A 20,355-nucleotide genomic window follows, 5' to 3' on the forward strand; every position below is an offset into this window, starting at 1 on the left:
ACCCTATGGCCCTGTCTGAATTGTTCTGAAAGAGTTCGGATCCCAGCTACAAAAATCAGAACCTGATGGTAGCAGCAGCTGTAATTTGCTCTTTCCCTTTGCTGTTGTCTAGAAATTGCAGCTTAAATATAGTACAGCACCTTTCTTTCCACTTTCTGACATGTACAATAGGATTCTTTTTCTGTGCGCTTATAAAATATTATCATGAATTGAGGATTTTTCAAGTGGCACAAGTTTAATCATGTGCTTTGGAAATCAGAGTTTGAAATTAAAAAGAACCATTTTATTATAGAACGGCGTAAATCAAACCAAGCAAGTATTATGCTTGCCAACCCTAAGCTGAACGTCGGTGGCCTGGCAACTAAAACTGTAAACTTTTATCTTCCGCGCATGCGCTGAAAATAAGGTTCAACCCCTTACTAAAAGGTCCAGAAAAAACGAGAACATGCGCGAAAGTTAAAAATGCGCATGCGTCGCTATCTGAATTGTGACGGCGGGCAGTGCAAGAGAATGTGCGCGAAAGACAGCGTTGCGCATGCCTATTGGGAAGATGGGGGGAGAGAACGTGCATGCGCGGAACAAAACATCCGGCAGCTTTTGGTAAGCGCGCTGTTGAATACGACGAAGCGGCAAGGTGGTGGCGAGTAGTGCGCATGCGTACTTTAACACTACTGGAAGGGATGGTGGATGTGGGGCGGGGGGGGGATGAGTATTCTGCTGCGTCACCAGCTGCCTGGTAGCCGCCGTTGCTGGAGAAGTAGTGAGCGAGCTAGGGAGAGCGCGCGCGCGCGCGGCATTGTGGGTAACAGGCCTTTCAGCCCCGAGGACGAGCCGCCGCCGCTCCTACCGCCGCCGCTCCCATCGCCACCCTGCCACCACCTCGTCCTAACCGGGAGACCTCCAGTCCCGCTTCGTTTTTTCCGGTCCGAGCCCCTTGGAGAGACGGAGAAAGAGGAAGGAGCACGAATAGGAGCCTCCGTCGCTGCTAACATCGCTCGCCATGTGAGTGAGTGAGTGAGGCGGGCCGGGAACGGTCGAAGTGGCTTCGGATGGTCCCTGGCGTGTGCCAGCCGGATGGATGAATGTGTATTTATCTGGAAAAGGCGAAAGTCTTTCCTCAGAGACCCACCCGTGCCTTTTATTGAGCCTAGATCTGGTAGGGGAAAGGGTGTGTGGACGGTAGTATTTAATGATGAAGGGGTGAGAGGAAGGCGGCCTAACGTTGGGTTTGCTCTGGCATGTGGTGAGGGTTCCCCCCCCCTTCTGTTACCCAGGCGGTGCTGCTTTAAATCTTTAGAAGAGTGCCTCTGTGCACGTGCGGAGCGCACTTTCTTCGCCCCTGCCTCTAAGACCTCGCCACCGTCATCGGCTCCAACTGAAACCGACCTTCTCTTTCGCTTTCCTTTCCTTGAATCGGTACCGAAATGACCGATTAAAGGTGGTTCTTGCTGGAGCGGTCAATATCCTTGGGAAGGTGGCGATCCAAAAACTGGTTGTGTGTTATGTAATACCTGGTTTAGAAGAATTAAACAGCACGTGCCAGGGGGAATTGTGAGGAAAATGGTTACCTGTCTAAACGGGGGGGGGGGAGTTGTAGGGAAGAGAGATGTAAAGCAGCTTTTTTATTTTAGGAGCTAAGAGAAGCAAGGTCATAGAGGAGACAAGATTTCTGTGAAGGGAGGGAATAATGCAGCTAAGGAGATCAAAATGTGAATGGAATAGCGTGGGATTCTTGCGGTTTACTGGGCTGGGTTAGAATAGAACATAACTGCCCCCCCCCCCTCCCAGTATTCCTTATTGTGCTGAAGCACGTTTAAATATTGGAATAAGACTTGTGGCTCCTAAAAGGAAGAATAATGGAGATCAGGCTGAAGAACGTGCTTGTACATACTGTACTAAAGGGGGCAAAAAACTCCCATGAGCAATAGTGAAAGAGATAAAACCAAAGGCAAATCCTATTTACTGTTGCCTGGAGTGGTAATTGGTAGATTTATAATAACTAAGAAATTAGAATACTTGGGGTTTGAGTTGCAGTGTTGGTAATCTCAAAGTAAATTGTGAATCCATTTTTGAATGAGTTTTCTTGCTCTGGAAACAGTTTGTTCTGACATAAAATGGAAATCTACCTAGCCTTTTATGATTCTTTAGAAAGGTAGAAGAGGGTTTGCCAATATAAGAATTTATGTTTTGCTCAGGTTACTGGTGGTATCTAGTCAACCTTAGTTTATTTCAAAGTTAAATATAATCAAACCTGATTAGTACTAAATATGTATGTGTGTTTGAGTCTTTTGATTCCAGGTGATTGCCTGGACCACTGAGATGTACCAGAATTGTATGCTAGATGGGAAAATCAGAAATCCTGGAAAAAGATAATTACAGACAATTTGTATCATACAAATACACAGATATGCTCATGGAGTCATCATTAATTATGCTATAACTGAAGATTTAATCTTAATATCTTGAAATTATATTTCAGTTTCGATTTTGCCTAAGGGTTGTGCTAGAACAATTTTATTAATTGGAAGTAACTATTTTTATTTTTCCTGTAGGTGTAAGAGGGAAGGCATTACTTTCCAAATGCTCTCCAATGAATTTCTTTATTTTTCTAATTATAGAATAGGAGCTTTATTCCAACCTGAAAGTAGATTTCAGTTTGCCATAAACAGTTGAAGGAAGCAGAATTCTAGGAGAGAATATGTGATGTAGGTGAAAACTTTTACCAATAACAGAAACAATTACGATAGACTCCAGATTAAAATTCCATATTGCACTGCTCCCTTGTTTGCTTGTTACCCAAACTAGTGTGGAAAGAGCAGTTACTTTGCATTAATGATTTAGGAACATTTAGAAATATCCTCTTTAAATATCAGTATTGGCACATGTTTTGGGGCTGAATACTTTTTTGAGGGGAGAGTGACTTTTGTATTTAGAATATATTAATGTTGTGTTATTGAGGAAAGAAGTTCAGCTGAAGCCAGAAAGTTTTTTGAGAATGACATTCTACAAAATTACACTGGCAAGAATGCAAAATGCTGCTTGGTGTGCAGGTGTAATATGCAGTTAAACATACTATTAAGATGGTTTTGAAATTGTACCTAGAAGATCTAAGAAATTGAAGCATCTTGAGCAAGTTGAAAAAGGCTGTGCATTATTCACTTTCTGGTTTGATAAAACCAGTACATGGTACATTTGAGTCATTCTGTGTAAACTGTAAGCCTTTGTTTTCAAATGGAACTGGAAGCCATTTCAAACTCTGGTCTTCAATCATATTTTATGGGTAAGATGTCACATAAAAGATTGTTTATGTGCTTTAGATATAGAGATAAATTACATATTCATATCAAGAGATGAATATTCATTTGGGGTTAACTCTGCAGCTCATACATAAGTTTTATTAGTTATGCATACACACTTAAAACCTTTCTTAAAGATTAACTACTGCCATACTTGATCATTGAAATTACCAACAACTAAGTCATATGTAGGATTTTTTTATAGGAATCTGGAGTCCTTAATGGAAAACACATTAAAGCATTAGCTGCTGTCATGTAGTGCTGTTAAAAACATAGTTTAGAAATAGGATGCTACGACAGGGTTGTGCATACTTTAAGATGCTTTAAGAACATGTAGTTTCTGTGATTTAATATCCCAATGTTAAATGTGTCAAAAGTTGGACATGCATAGCTAGTAAGGAAAATGGAGCATGCTGTGGTTTCACACATTCCCTTCCCTAATTCAAATGCATCACAACTTTAAGATTTACTGTTGTATTGAATTACCACTAACAATATTTGCTATTCCAGAATGAAATAGTAACCTTGTATATAGCAATTCAAGTGATAATTTAGGATGATGAGGACATAGTACTTATAAAAGGGCTGTTTTGTCATTATATAAGAAGTTGAAAGTATGGTATTAGGAGGAAACTAGTGTATTTCAGTAATCCTTACTAGTTCTTACATTTAAAGTATTCTTAAAATATAAGGTGGAAAGTAACCATCCACTTCTTTGAGGTTTAACTATGCTATTTCTTTGTTTTTATATAAAATTATTGTTTGGTAGTTTGCTGAAATCTTCCTGTAACTGAATTTATATTGACCAGATTTAATTGTCTGTTTTATTCCATGCAAAATTTGTGTTCTTGGTGTAAGGATAATTGCAGTGATCACCTAGTATTCTTAACCCTACTGAATGCAAGTCCAATAATCTAAAACTTGTTTCTTAACTATATACAGTCTGGTGCTTTAAAGTCCAGAAAATGAGCTCAGTATATTCTTTGTTGTTGTTGTTGTCATTTTGTGGTTAGATTTGTTAAACTGAATCTTTAGGAGACAATAGGTAAACTGTTTCCTAAACTCTGTAAAGCATAAACCAAAATAATTCCTTTCTGGCACAATGTTGTTGAATTTGAATTTCATAGCAGCACATACATTTCTAGAACTTGGTTAATATATCAAATTCTATTTTTGCCATGAACATCAATATCTATAGTGGGTTTCATTGTTTTGTATTTTTAAATCTCATTTGAGTGCTTAAAAATACTTCGTATAGAAAGTCATTTTGAACCATTTTGGAAAGTCGCTTCACTGAAGAATATCAGTAAGGTTAGATCAGCTTTCAGAAATAAAAGCTTGCTATTAATGATCTTTTTTGCATTAAAGGTAGTTCTTGACTTAAAATAGTTCGTTTAGTGAGTGTTCAAAGTTAAGATGACACTGAAAAAAGTGGTTTATGACAATTTTTCACTCTTAAAAACCATTGCAGCATCCCCATGGTCAGGTGGTCAAAGTTCAGATGCTTGGCAACTGATTCATTTACAATGACAAGCAAAGTCAATGGGGAAGTCAGATTCATTTTACAACCGTGTTACTAACTTGACAACTACAGTGATTCACTTAACAAATGTGGCAAGAAAGATCATTAAATGAGGCAAAATTCTCTTAACAAATGTCTCACTTAGCAACATGAATTTTGGGCTCAATTATGATAGTAAGTCGAGGACTACATGTATAAAGCTGTATGTAAATTTTGGTGCTGTATGGATCCTATACCCGTGATAGCGAACCTATGGCACTCATGCTACAGGTGGCATGTGGAGCCATTTGTTAGGGCATGTGAGGTGTTGCCCTGTCAGCTCCAGGGCATATGCCGTGCTGGCCAGCTGATGTTTTTCGCCCTGCGGAGGCTTCCCTGAAGCCTCCAGAGGGCAAAAAACAACCCAATGCACAAACGGGAAGTTCAGCAACTTCTAGTTTGCACGTTGGACCATTTTTCACTCTCCGGAGGCTTCTGGAAAGCCTAATGAAGCCTCTGGGGGGAGGGGAGGATGTTTTCGCCCACCCCAGGCTCCTAGAAAGCCTCTGGAGCCTGAGGAGGGTGAAAAACGGGTCCATTGCACGCCAAACATGTGCGGGGAGGGCGGGAGGCATGTACCTGGGGGTTGCGCACATAGCATGGTTGTGGGCATGTCCACGCACGACTCCCTTGTGCTCTCCCCCCTCCCGCTTTTGGCACGCAGTGGGGAAAAGGCTAGCCATCAATGGCGGCAGGACCTAACAACTCAGGAAAAAATCCATATGTTTTGACTGTTCACCCCATAGAAGATTTCAGAAACTAATACATTGTACAAATAATTTCAGTAAAAAAAGCGTTAAAGGAAATTAAACAATAATTGCATGCTGATGTAAAAAAAACCTGAAATTTTAATTTTATATCTATGAGCATCATATTTCTTTAAGTTAATTCTGATTGTCCATTGTAATTTGAAAGGCTCCAGCTTTTAGAGTATAAATCTTTGTCAAAATATGAGGGTATACTTTATAATATTAAAAATGACAGGTCATACCAAATATTTTTAGTACTTTTTTGAGATAAGATTGAGATAAAATTGACTTCTTTTAATATTGGGGAAATTATATTGTGCATTTAGTTAATTACAATTCATAAACAAGACAGTAGAATTTCTTAAAAATAAACATTTGCTTATATTTCTTATCTCTGATGGTAGCAGATGATTGAAAGATTAGGTTTATATAACCTGAAACATTAAAATGCCTACCAATACTGAGTCGTAATTAAAATGAGAATCATTGATAAAACTTTAGAAATATGGTTACATTTTAAAAAACTACTAGAAAAATAAGGTTAAATGGACAAATCGGTTGTATAGTTTTATAAAATATAAATTCTTACAGAACTAAATATTTGAAAAACCATTGTTCTTTCAAATTTGTCCCAATTCTGGGTATGGCTAAAAGCAGCAAAAACCTGTGTGGATTTAACATTCAGCCATAATTGCTGAAAATTCTACCATTCACTATTCTCCCTACTTGGTTCTTTCTGCTAAACCAACAAACAATTAATGAAGAGGCAAACATTTGCCCTTTACATCTAATATTGAACTTACACTAGTTTTTCCCTTCCCAAACCAGGAATTAGAAATCAAATTCAAATGTAATTTCAGTCTAGTTTGTAGGGCAGAACAGTTGAAGAATTCAGGCATAAAGGAAAGTTTTTGCCTCTTCCTAAGAAGAAATAAGTGACTGGGCAACCTAGAGCAACACAGTTCTTACAAACACTAAGCAAAAGGTTACAGTAATACTGGATTTTAGAGAATTCAGTAAAAAAAAACACCACCCGAATCAAAATAGCCTTTTTGAAGACCATTCTGGAATTGAACAGATTTTTAAAAAAATATGTTGATTTCCAGATTCAGGAATCCTTCCCGAAAAGAAATGCACTATTGATCTCAAAATAATAATTGTCCTTTTAATAATTGCACCTCAGAGTCAATATGAAGTATTTAACTTGGTGTAAAATAATCAGTAAAAGAGGATGCAATGGTACATAGCTGTATGCTGCCTTTTGATGCTTATTGCTTTGATTGCAGCAGTCTCTTTATGTGCTGGCTTTGCCTTTGTTTATGTCAAGACCATGGCAACAAAACTTGGCAACAAAACTTAGCTATATGCTATGATATGAGCAACTGTTTAATAGAACTTGTATGTTACAAATGTGTGATAGTCTATGGTTTTGCCTCCTATTCACAATATTCAGTATGTGACAATTGGTATAATGGGTCTCTTGGGTAAAATTTAGGATCCCATTGTAAGTCCTTTATGAACATAGCAGTAATCCACTCCTAAAAGTATTTACATAGTGATGGTAAACCTTTTTGGCTTGTGTGCCATAAGGGGGGAGCGCAGGGGGATCATGCACGGGTGTGCTGCACCAGACAATGGGCCATCCCCCCAGTGCGCATGCGTGCATGAGAGGCACTCCCCTCCCCCATTTTTGCATGCTTTTTTTGCCCTCCCCAGGTGCCAGAGACTTTATTGGAGCCTGGGGAGGGCAAAACCTCCCCCGGAGGCCCTATGGAGGCTTCCCTGAAGCCTCCGGAGGACTAAAAACGACCCTACAAGAGAACCGGAAGTCCATTCCCAAACTTCCGTTTTGCCCATAGGGTTGGTTTTTTGCGCTCCGGAGGCTTCAGGGAAGCTCCTGAAGCTCCCAGAGGGCCAGCAAGGGAGGCTCTTTTCGCCCTCACCAGGTTCCTATAAAGCCTCTGGAGCCTGGGGAGAGTGAAAAATGCCTTTTAAAAAGGCTGAACTCAGCTGGCCAGTGCATGCTGACCAGCTGACAGGGCAACGTCTCGCGTGCCCTGACAAATTGCTCCGCATGCTACCTGTGGCATGTGTGCCATAGGTTCGCCATCCCAGGCATAGGTGTTCTTATAGCTAGTACATTAATGCAAGGATTGTCCAAATCATTGGCATGCATTTATTGTGGCACCAACAGATTTTATTACCTTAATGTGAATCACAATAGCATAAATGTGAAGGAATGCTTCAACTCTCGGTAACTCAGTAAGAATTGTGCTGTAGTTCTGTAGCACTCTCGTGGAGTTTTTGATGTTCTTTGATTTTGGCTGTGGTCTTATATTTCATTATGCCACTAGATAACATCATCAGTGCTGGTGAATGTGGGCTTTGCTCCTTGCTTATATAAAGCTGCTTGCCCAGTTGGTAAGAGTGTGGTTTTCTCTTTAGTAAAATACTGTATTCTGCTTGATTGTCTGGTGTTGGCTGCTGCAAATTCTGGTCTTTTTGATTCCACCCTAGCTTTTTAAATACTACCTCTTCAATAGTGTGTAAATGTAGTTTATCAAGCCATTGAGGTATGTTCAGCCATCACTAGGCACATAGGAATAAATCACATCCACACAACACTTAAAAAGAAAACAAAAAGCTAAGAATGATTAACTAGTTGGGTAATGAAACATCTGCAAGGAAACAACCAAAGTGCCAAGAGCACCAAGTGACTCCATAGTTCAAAGCTGAACTACATACTCTCTTTTATTGGATATGATATTTATAATAAGAAAAAAATCTACCATATCTCTAGTTTAAAAGTTAGCGTTTGGAGAAAGACACTGCTGTTTGTAAATTGGCTATAGATTCTTGTATCTTCTAAATCCTGACAAATTGAAAGTTACTGAATATATTCCTAGCATTATAAATTGCTTAGCAAACCAGAATGAGAATTTAGAACTACTAGAAAGAAAAGTTTTGGATTTATCATATCTATCCCGATTTCATTCCTCTTCTATTTAGAAAAGTTGTAAATGTCTTATACTTGAGAAATCATTAACTTAAATTATACTTAACTATAAAAATGAAAAGATTCCTAAACATATGCTGGTCTCTTCAGTACTAGACAGGGTGGATAAAAATCAATGATTTTTTTTTAAAATCAGACTTTTTCATTTAAATCAGATTTTTTTAAATTAAATTTATTTTAATTAATAAAATGCTTTTGGAGTAAAAATCTATCTAAAGATAATTTACTGTAAAGGTAAAGGTTCCCCTCACACATGTGCTAGTTGTTCCCGACTCTAGGAGGCAGTGCTCGTCTCCTTTTCAAAGCCGAAGAGCCAGCCCTGTCCAAAGATGTCTCTGTGGTCATGTGACCGGCATGACAAAATGCTTGAAGGCACATGGAACACTGTTACCTTCCCACCAACAGTTTTCTACTTAGATTTTTATGTGCTTTTGAACTGTTAAGTTGGCAGAAGCTGGGACAAATAATGGGAGTTCACGCGGTTACGCTGCACTAGGGATTCGAACTGCCGACCTATTTTACTATTTAAGATCCATTAATAATCTAGTTTATTTAGCATGAAGTGGAGTTTAGTTATGTAGCATGAGGCTGTATATTTTGCAATATTGGGACTGTTGGTGAGTCAACAGCAGGTCAGAGGAGGAGCCGCTGCAGGATAGAAGTGACAATTGCTCTTTAAAAATCATGATTAAAAATTATGGTGCCTTTCCCCCCTATATCTATATAATAAACATGAAGTAAATGGTTATAAATTAAAAATGAGTTGGAAGTGTTCATTTCAATTTACATTTCTTTGATGCAGTGGTCTGCAGCCCATCAAAAACTGGGCTGTGCAAATGAGCAAAGCCTCATCCATGCGCCCTTGGGATCCATGCAGGCTCCCCCGGTCTGTGGAAAAAATGCCCTCCACAGAACCATTCTTTATCACCAAAAAGTTTGGGGGCTCCTGTTTTAATACAAACTCCAATATTCCAACAGTCTAGAGCAGGGGTGTCAAACTCAAGGCCCATGGGCTGGATCCAGCTCACATGGTGCTTAGACATGGTCCGTGAGACTGCCCTGGAAACAGCAAAGTTCTGGCCCATGGTGCCTCTGCCAGCAAAAATGGAGCTTGGGGTGGGGGGGGCGTATTTAGCCCCACGCAAACTGTTTTTGGCAGCGACGGCCTCCTGCAACTCTCTGTCAGCAAAAACAGAGCTCAGGGGGACCTCCATTTTTACTCGTAGAGGGCTGCAGGAGGCCGTCGCAGCTGAAAATGGAAATCACAAGGGCCACACATGTTCCCTGAGCTCCATTTTCACTTCAGAGGGTTTCAGGGGGCCATTGCTGCCAAAAACGGAGCTTAGGAGCCTGTTTTCGCTGACACAGCAATCAGGCCACAGACGTCCCCAACGCTAGTGACCACGCTCACCCTGGTTAAGCTGGCCACACCCACCATGGCCGCTGCCCTTTTGAGGTCAGACACAACCCTGATGCAGCCCTCAATGAAATAGAGTTTAACACCCCTAGCTAGAGAAGAATGAGGGATGCAATAGACATGCTTGTGGTTAAGGAACAAACTGCCTTCTTTCTGGCTTCAGTATTAATATTCTCATATACATAGTTCCAGTTTCTATATTTTAATAATTTGACTTAGGGGGATCAACTGCAAATTGTTCAAATACATCCATAGATTTTGGCCTATCTTTAGGCTTGACCTTAAAGCAGTTTTTAAAAAAGAAAAACACTTCCCTTTATTGATGTTGCTGCATTTATCCAAAGCTACAAGGGGGGGCCTAACTGACAGTCAATTTAGTCCAGTCCCAAACTGCAAGTTTCATAATTGTATACTCTAGAACAGTGGTCTCCAACCTTGGCAAATTTAAGACCTGTGGACTTCAACTCCCAGAGTTCCTCAGCCAGCTTTGCTGTCTGAGGAACTCTGGAAGTTGAAGTCCACAAGTCTTAAAGTTGCCAAGGTTGGAGACCACTGCTCTAGAAAACTAAAACAGAATTTGTAAGCAGTAGTAATTTCATATAAAAAATAGGGGGGACGGGACACAACAAGCAATAGGGCTGTATGAAAGGAACTAATCGGGGAAAATGAAAAATTAGTTACATTAGCATACATTATTGTATGTCAGATGGTTTTTGGATAATAGTATTAATCTAATTCTCAAATTATTTTTAGGCAGCCTGCTTCAGCAAAGTGGTATGACCGAAGGGATTACGTCTTTATTGAATTTTGTGTTGAAGACAGTAAAGATGTTAATGTAAAATTTGAGAAAGCCAAGCTTACATTCACGTAAGTAAATCATTTTATTTCATTCAATTTATTATACCTTCTCCCTCTCAACAGACTGAAAGCTAAGCATGAAAAGCACTGATATGAATAAATACTTGATTTTTATTTTCTTGCAGTTGTTTTGGAGGAAATGATAACTACAAACATTTAAATGAAATTGATCTTTTTAATTGCATTGATCCAAACGTAAGTTCCTTTCTTAATCATTCACTTAATTTTTACATGTCAGAAATATTGCTGTAACATTTTAGACAGCCACGGCTATGATTATGTAGAAAGGTTAAACTGCCAAATTATCATCCTTATTGTTTATTCTCACTTATTTGTATAATGCCAATTTTTAAATAAAGCTTATTACACATACCTGCTTGTTTGTAAAATTCCTAGAATTGTGTTGCCACAACGAATTGTGCATACATATTTGGGATTTTTTACTGCTATTCATTTCCAGAGCACTTTAGTTTGAAATCCCTTCACTGATGCACTTAATTTAGTATGTCTTTTTCACCTCCACTATTGCCATTCCTCTTAGAGAAATGGTGACGAATTACAGATTGTATGGTTTTTTTATTGGGAAAGAATTATTAGTGGCTGTCTCTGCTAACATTGAGTAGTGTACATTGAAGAGTTAATGTTGTTCTGGAGTAAATTAGATGGATTTAAGCAGCACAGGCTCTTTTTACAATTGGAAATAGAGTTTTAGTCATATATATTTCCAATGATATATTCTGATGTTTATGCGTTTGCATCATTTTTATTGTACCATACTATGGGCTGGGAGCCATGTGATTGAATACACTTTCATATTAAAATGGTCTTTTTTACATTCAGAAAAATCTTGTAATAGCAAATTATATAAACAAGAACATGTGGTGGGAGGGCATTTAATTGGGTAAATCTGATTTCTTTATAGTATAACCTAGGAGTAGCTTTACTCTATCTCATGTTATAAGAACTAGACATACACTGATTATAAAGGAACTTTTTAATTTTTTTTAGGAATCCAAGCATAAAAGAACAGACAGATCTGTTTTATGTTGTTTACGAAAAGGAGAATCCGGCCAGTCATGGCCACGGTTAACAAAAGAGAAAGCTAAGGTAAAAACTGTCACTGTAACATTTTGTACCACTCTTAAACTATTAAAACAAGCCTCCATTCTAAACACACTATTTTGAATACTCAACCCTACACAATATGTTGAGATATGCATAAAATGGAAGATATATTTTAATTGAGCTTGAACAGAATAGCTAAGCTTCAAAATTTAAAATCCTTCAACAATTGCATTTATTATTTTAAAAAACACAAGCGTGCTATTTCCTGTTTTCAGTAGTTTCTTCCTTAAATTAAATACCTAGGCTCTTGGTAAGTGCATTAACATAAGACAAAGAGAACTAATGTCAGCATTATTTCATTTAGCAGTTCAAATAATGTAGAATATATCTCCATTGCCCCAGGAAGGAAAAACTAAAGAAACCACACAGCTAATAAAATGATGGCCTTTGTTGTGACTTTTTATTGTTTTAAATGCAGCTATACTTTTTGAAATCCATTATATATTTCAATAATATACAGGTAGTCCTCGACTTACAACAGTTCATTTAGTGACTGTTCAAAGTTAACACATTGAAAAAAGTGACTATGACCGCTGCAGCATCTCTATGGTCACGTGATCAAAATCCAGAGCGTGGCAACTTATTCATATTTATGGAAGTTGCAGTGTCCCAGGTTTATGTGTTCATCTTTTGCGATCTTCTGATTAGCAAAATCAATGGAGAAGTCAGATTCATCTTAACAACTGCATTGATACACTTAACAACTGTGGCAAGAAAGGTCATCAAATGGGGCAAAACTCACTTAACAAATGTCTCATTTAGCAACACAAATGTTGGGCTCATTTGTGGTCATACGTTGAGGACTACCTATGTTGTACAATGCAATAATAAATAAATACCTTCCAGAAGCTCTAGATCAGCCAGCCTAACACATTTTGAAAAGGTTAGGGTTAAAAAGGTTAAAAAGAGAGTTTGTCTAATGACAATTCAGTGATATTTTTCAGTCTTGGATATTTTTAAAAGCATTTTAGAAATTACAAAAAGGGCATGGAAATATACATAAAGCCCACCCAGTAGAACTAACTAATTTAAACCAATAATGCACCCTGAAATACAGCATCAACAAAATAAAAGAATTTACAGTAAGTACACGTTAACAAAGCTCAACAAATCAACCAGCCCAAAGCTTTGCATTTACACAATCTTAAAGTGTATGCCTGTGTTTGAATATAAACTATTACCTGCCTGGGAAATAAATCACAACACAATATATGAAACATCAGTGCTTTGTTTCAAGCTCAGAACATTTGAAACAGTTGTTTGAGATTAGAACATTTATCAGTTACTGTACAACTGTCCTATATGTGTTTATTCCACGTCTTTTATAAGCAGTCACATGTGCAAACTCTTGCATGTTCCATGGTGCATATTCAACATTTCCTTCTCTAAGAAAAAGATTGGGTGGTCTTTGCTCTAATTCTTCCTTTCCTTACTTGTTGAACATATTTGTAAGTATCAATGTTGACGTAGGCCAATTAAGACTGCTTTTCTCATAATCAGATTGAAATTATAAAATACTAGGGATTTACAATACAGTGGGGAAGGCATTAATGAAGAGAAGACTTCTATATATCATTGGTGATCTATTTGGAATGGTGGGGGAAACCCAGCCCAGTTTTATGTGGATAGCCTTGCTCTAGTCAGCAAAGTAGAGAGGAGGTGATTTCATTTCCTCCTGGTTTTCCTAAGGATGGAAAATTTATCAGTAGAAGAGAAGCAAATAAGCATTTTTTCCATTTGAAGGTTCCTAAACTTTTCACATTATTTAACATGCTCACTTGATTAAAAGGAACCTGAATGAAATGTTTATTTTCTATATCCATAGCTCAATTGGCTTAGTGTGGATTTTAACAACTGGAAAGATTGGGAAGATGATTCTGATGAAGATATGTCCAATTTTGATCGCTTTTCTGAAGTAAGTGGAATATTTTATATAAGAATAATGCTGACAACATGGCCCCAATAAATGCTGAATTGATTATAATGCTGTTGCAGAACATTTACATATTTGTAACAGAATATTTTTCTTTAAAGAAAAGGGCTGAAGTGATGTCATGAAATTTCACATAAAATGTCAGTTTCACAAAATTCCATTTTTATGTGAGAGATAATTTAGTCATTTATGTATACAATCATCAGAGATTCTATGATAGTGATTGGAACCTGAAAAGGGTTTCACTGCTTTAGGATAGCTTAATGAATACTAAGCACTATTATTGATGGTAAAGTTTAATTCTTGGTATGAAAAGGAGCAAATTTTCCTTTAGGTTGCTCAGGTGCAAAATAACAATATGAAACCTTACTGAATATTATATTTCTTTTGTAATTAGATGATGAACAACATGGGTGGTGATGAAGATGTAGATTTGCCAGAAGTAGATGGAGCAGATGATGTGAGTAGCTTTCTATAAGGCTGATTTCACCATGAATGTTGGTAACACCATGTAAACGTGCATAGAAATTTCTGTGGACATCATACTAGAAACTTCTTTTGGAAATGTCTACATCAGTGGTGGGATACTACCGGTACGCCCCGGTACAGCTATAACAGTGTCTGCTGAGAGCACCAGGTACCGCTGCAGTGCTCCGGAGGGCCTTCCCGCCCTACTTACCTGTATTTGAGCCAATCGGGGCGTGGGCACGGAGCATATGGCGGCTGCGCAACGCTCCGCTGAGCACGAGCGTCGCAGGCGGTAAGTATGCATGTGCATGCTGCGTGCATGCATGTGGTGGATGCCCCGCCCCGTTGCACCGTACCAGTTGCAACAGGATCTGAAACCCACCACTGGTCTACATGAACTTAATTTGGAAGAAATGTGATATTTGCATATTTTGCAATATTAAATTTGATGTTTAAAGTGCCTTGCAGTTATATAGACTTGACTATGAAGGCCCACAGAATAATTTTTTATATCTACTGCTATATGGCTTTTTAAAGTAGTACACTGAATTTACTTGTTAACTTTTCTCTTTTTGTTACAGGATTCACCAGATAGTGATGATGAAAGTAAGTTGATTGTTTTAGGTCATTCATTTGTTGTATTATACTTCTTTTAAAATTAAGAAAATATTAGGAACTTGTTAATATTTACTGGTTTGTCTCTCCCTTTCTATTTCATCCTTTCTATTTCAATCGCTAATTAATGTTGTAGATAATTTTCTTTTTAAAAGTTTCCTTTGTACAGTGAATATAAAAAGTTTACACACCCCTGTTAAATGTCAGGGTTTTTTTTTTAATTTTTAAAAAATTTTATTAGTAAAAAAAAAATACAACATCCATAATTTGAAAAAGACAATACAACATCCACTACTGTTTTGCTTTACATTTGACTACATTTCGAGATATTCCCATAATATCAAATCATTATAAACATCAAAGATTAGGTATCTTATTCCCTCCCTCCCTCTTTCCTTCCCTCGTTTCTTTTTTACCATACCCCTTTCATCCCTCCCCCCCTTGCCTCCTTCTCTCCTTCCTTCCCTCCTTTCTTTCCTCTTTTTCTCCTTTCCTTCCCCGTCCTTTTCCTCTCTCAATCCCACCCTCCTTCTCACATACCTTTCTTCCTTCCTTTCCTCCTTCCCTCCCTCCTTCCTTTTCTCTTAATTTCCCTCCTTTCTTTCCTCCTTCCTTCCTTCCCTTCTACTCTCCTTCTCTCCTTCTTTCCCTCCCTCTTCCCCCTCCTTACTATCCTCTCCTCTTCCCTCCCTCCTGCCTCCCCCGGTTTCTTCTCTTTCTTCTCTCCTTCTTTCTTCCCACCTCTCCTTTCCCTTCTCTCCTTACTCTTCCTCCTTTTTATCCTTCCCCTCTTCCTCTGCCTTTCCTATTCCTCTCCTTTCTCCTCTCCATCCTAAATGTCAGGGTTTTGAGTTGTAAAAAAATCGGACCAAGATAAATCAGCTCAGAATTTTTCCACCTTTAAAATAGCATAGAAGCGGTACAATTCAATTACAAAACAAATTTCCTTTGGGGGGGGAATAACAATAAGAACATACAATAATATGGTTGCATAAGTATGCATAGGGATGTGCCTGTATACAGAATTCAGAACTGATATTAAATAGTAATCAGTACACACCTGCCATTACTTGAAGTGACACTGATCAAGCCCATATAAAGTTCAGCTGTTTTAGTAGGGTTATTCTCACATTTACTCAGTTGTCTCAGGGATCTCCTTGTTGGAAGGTATCAGTCAGGAAAAGAGTACAAAAATTTCCAAGATCAGGAAACACAGTGAAGACAATCATCAAAGAAAATATAGCACAACAGTGACTTTACCAAGAATTGGATGTTCTTTCAAAATTTATGAAAAAAGAAGAAAACTGGTTGAAGAGGCCCAGAGCAACATTTAAACAAGATTTCTGTGACAGAAATCTCTTATATTCTTCATATATATGGGCTTTAGGCAGTGTGGCCTTTTTCTTACAAGAAAAACATCCAAACTTGACTACATTTTGCAAAAATCTACATCAAATAAGAAAAGCACATGGGAAAATGTGCTATGGTTGAATAAGGCCAAGATTGAATTTTTTGGCCAGAACTCCAAAAAGAGTGTTTTGCATAAAAACAACACTGCACATCATCAAATTACCCACAGTGAACCATGGTGGTGGCAGCATTAAGTTTTGGGGATGCTTTTCTTCAGGTGGAATTGGAGTTGTAGTCAAAATGGAGAAAATTATGAACAGTTACAAATATTGGTCAATTTCGGCACAAAACATCAGGCCTCTACTAAAATGAAGAGGGTTTTCACCTTTCAGCATGACAGTGTTCCAAAGTACCTCCAGATCAGCAAAAGAATGGTTTCACTAAAGACAAAGTTTTGAAATGGCACACCTAAATCCAATTGAAAATTTGTGGGGTGACTTGAAGAGATCTATCCCCAAGAGAAGCGCTTGCAATCTGATAGATTTAGAGCACTTTTACAAGGAAGAACGGGCAAAGATTCCCAGAGCAAGATGTAGCATGCTGACAAGTTCCTACTCCAGAAGACTGAATCTTGTCATAAAATCAAAAAGTGCTTTCACGGAGTATTACTTTATGGCTATGCACATTTATGCAACCATATTATTGTTCATTTTTAATGTTATTTTTCCCCTTAAAAGATATAAGTACAGCTTATGTGCTTGTATAGTTATATGCTATATTAATTAACCCAGGAACACTCTTCAAGCCTCTTAAAGGCTATTCATGCTCTTTTTTTGAAGAAGAAGGGGGGGGGAAATGGGCCAGGTTTCACGAAAAACAAGCTGTTTTGGGGAGGTTTGCAGAGTGCAAAAACTTTTTTTTTTTTTAAATTTGCCTCTTGAAACCTTGGTGCATCTTATACTCTGGTGTGTCTTATACTCTGAAAAATACGGTAGTTTATCACTGTAGCTTTGAATTCATCACTCACTACTGATCCAGGAGCCAATAATTTTAAGCATGAAAGTTGAGGCCTAGCAGGAAGAAGTGTCTTCTTTTAGTAAGAAAACGCTTATCAAACCAGTTTTTATTTAAACATAATATTTCTTTTTATTCCTGTTTATTAATTTTCTATGCTGTTCATCTCACTGATAAAATGACTCTGGGTGGCATAAAAATAATTTCTATTGCTGATTGTAACCAATCTACTTGATTACAAACCCTTAAGTTTTGCAGTCGGTTATTTTCAGTTTTCCTCTGACTGACACTTCCTCTTCAGAGGTAGTACTTGAGGCTTACATTCTATATCCTTGCTCACTATGGTACCTTATGTAGGGTTTGAGTGAATATCAGTACATCTGCCAGGTTAGACAAAGTTGTTTACATAATAGTCATTTGTTTGAATTTAATCTCTTTTACCACCTATATTTTTCCTTCTTTATTTACATGTTTAGTGAGTTCCTTTCCTTATAACCTAACCTATACTCTCTAGTGTCCAAATGGTAGAATTCTCTTTTTACAGCTAACTGCCCATCCCCCAATATTTAACATGGAGTTGGTTTTCTTTTTCCAAGTTGTGGTTTAGCATAGGTGATACTATAAACTATTATGCATTACCCATCAGTGTAATAAACCTTTTGAGTTTATTGGAATTATAAAAATATTGCCCATGTAAAAGGCCTATAAAGATTGTATTTGGTTTTTAGGTAGCCTCTTTTGTATTTGCATACCAATCTATTCTTCCCTGGCCCCCAGACCTGTGGAATAAGAATGTTGGAGGAATGGGAAAGGCTTAGTGTGTCTTGTATTATGATTGAAAAATGTAAAACATAGTGGGAAATTGCCATTATAGTTCCAGACCTTAGCACATTTGGGAAATAATGTATGGTCAGTCATTGACTTACAACTATAATTGAACCCACAATTTCAGTCATAAATTATGATAGTCATAAAGTGGGTTATGCGATTGCCTGATTTTACAACCTTTTTTGCAGCAGTCATTAAGAGAATGCAGCAGTTGTTAAGCAAATTCATTCTTCCCTGTGGGGTGGTTTTTTGCTGGAAAATGGAATCAAATGGCCAGAAAAATGGGCTGGTCACCCATAATACAGTAATGGGATGGACATCGACATGTTGATTCTGGCTCATAATTTCCTTTTTTGGGTCCATCGGCACTTCAAACAGTTGCTAAGTTACCAGGCACCAGTTGAGGATTACCTGTATGCAACTGGACATATTTTCATTAAGGGTAGTAATCCAGATATTTGAAAGCTATCAAACCTTGTGTACTCTACCTTAACTATGAAATGGTATATTGTCATATTTTTGAAAGTTGAAAGTTACAGATGTTTTTCTTGACAATACTATAAGCCACAATCAATATCTTTTTTTCTGTTTTTTTTTTCCTTTAGAAATGCCAGACCTGGAATAAAAGAAACTGACAAATGTTGGTGTTTGAGGAAAGACTTCATCACAACATTTCATAATTGAGATAAGAATTCCTGAGTTGATAGCTCTAAAGACAGAAAATGCATCCTTTAATTCATCTTCAACCTGTTTTAAGCAGCTTCATTGATTGGTGCATACCATTGTTCAGGGCAGTCTTAAGCTACATGAGGCAATAATGTTAGCATGAAAGTTTTCCAGACTTCCAAAAAAGGAACAACAAAAACCCGATCACACAAATATCTGAGGTATAGGCAGCCAAATCAGTTGCAATAAAAGGGTTTATAATGCCTCTTTGCCTCATCGTAAGATGGTACAATGGGTAAACTCAATTTACATGAAGTGGTAAATGTATACTTTTCCCCCTTACATTGTGGACTGCAGACAACTCAAGTTTCCAATTTTGTAGCTGGAACAAAACTGGCTGAAGCAATGTTTTAATTGGCTTTGGAAATTTAAGCTGGTAAAGTGCTGTACCTCCAGGGGTGTCTTCAGGGTATGTTCCACTAATGTTTAATGCTTTTCACTTTGTTGTATTTAATCACTAGTTAGTGTTCAAGATATCCTAGCTAAAACTAGCAACCCCTTTAAAACTTAAAATGGGTGAAGCGTGTACACTTGGTTGTTTGACCCTCAGAGCTCATGAATCTCTTGCTTTGGAGATGGGAGCCTGAACATTGTTGCTTATCAATCTGTACATTTAGACCAAATTGTATTTGCACTGTTGGTATGAAAGCGAGTGACAAAATGTTAATACACTATTGGATCTTTTGTTTTTTGACCAGCTTATAAGCCTGAAAACCTCAATTTGTGTTCAAAGCAGTGGGGATTTTTTAATGTCTACATTACTTCTAAATAAACTGTTGAAGACTCCATGACTGTCAACTGTCTGGCTGGCTGTAACTTCATGTATTCTTACTATTTGTTGGAATGAAGTACTTTTATTTCAAGTTTGGGATAATAATATAGGGCTGTTCAAGCTGTTTGAAGGAGGGGGAAAATTAATATTACCAAATGATACCCCTTAAACAAAATTGGACTTGTAAATTTTGAATTCTGACAGCAATTTAAAAGAAGTGTAATTTGATTAAAATAAAAACGGTCATCCCTTAAAATGCTGAGCTTCTGCATTTCACACCTGATTTATGCAATACCTATTTTTTAAAATGAGCATATGTGACTGCAGTTTGACCCATAATAATTTACAGAAGAATATTGAATATAGATTCTAATTCTGAACAGAGAAGTATTTCTAAATGTGTGTTTCAATGCACTCTACCCCAAGATCTTGTCATATGTTGTTCCCAGTTCCATATTTTGGTTAATGTGTTTGGTGTTTTCAGTTAAGCTGTAATCTTACATGCATTTTATGGAGGTCAAACGAAGGTATTTGGAATAAAATTACTTGGAAATCAAGAGGGAAATCCTGTCTTTTCAGCTGGATTTGTTTTCATTTCATAGTCAATCTTAAATGTAGAGATGGCAC

The 20,355-nt window shown here is 37.6% G+C and overlaps 1 protein-coding gene across 1 annotated transcript; it reads left to right on the forward strand.

The window, feature by feature from the left end:
• Positions 1 to 783: 783 nt before the first annotated feature.
• Positions 784 to 20,285, forward strand: PTGES3 (prostaglandin E synthase 3). Its single transcript, XM_014061845.2, has 8 exons — positions 784 to 1,002; positions 10,793 to 10,906; positions 11,023 to 11,092; positions 11,906 to 12,004; positions 13,848 to 13,937; positions 14,353 to 14,415; positions 15,005 to 15,029; positions 18,836 to 20,285. Coding segments are annotated over exons 1-8 (483 nt in total). The 5' UTR covers positions 784 to 1,000; the 3' UTR covers positions 18,856 to 20,285.
• The last annotated feature ends 70 nt before the right edge of the window (positions 20,286 to 20,355 follow it).

This window comes from Thamnophis sirtalis, unplaced genomic scaffold, assembly GCF_051295495.1.
Source record: "Thamnophis sirtalis isolate CommonGarterSnake01/CBP01778 unplaced genomic scaffold, rThaSir2_p1.2 scaffold_3, whole genome shotgun sequence".
NCBI classification, from domain to species: domain Eukaryota; kingdom Metazoa; phylum Chordata; class Lepidosauria; order Squamata; family Natricidae; genus Thamnophis; species Thamnophis sirtalis.

What these genes read in the sequence shown, in the direction of transcription:
- PTGES3 (XM_014061845.2), top strand. An exon ending in AAAGCCAAGCTTACATTCAC is followed by an intron (nt 10,907 to 11,022) that starts GTAAGTAAATCA and finishes ATTTTCTTGCAG; the next exon opens with TTGTTTTGGAGGAAATGATA. An exon ending in ACCAGATAGTGATGATGAAA is followed by an intron (nt 15,030 to 18,835) that starts GTAAGTTGATTG and finishes TTTTTCCTTTAG; the next exon opens with AAATGCCAGACCTGGAATAA.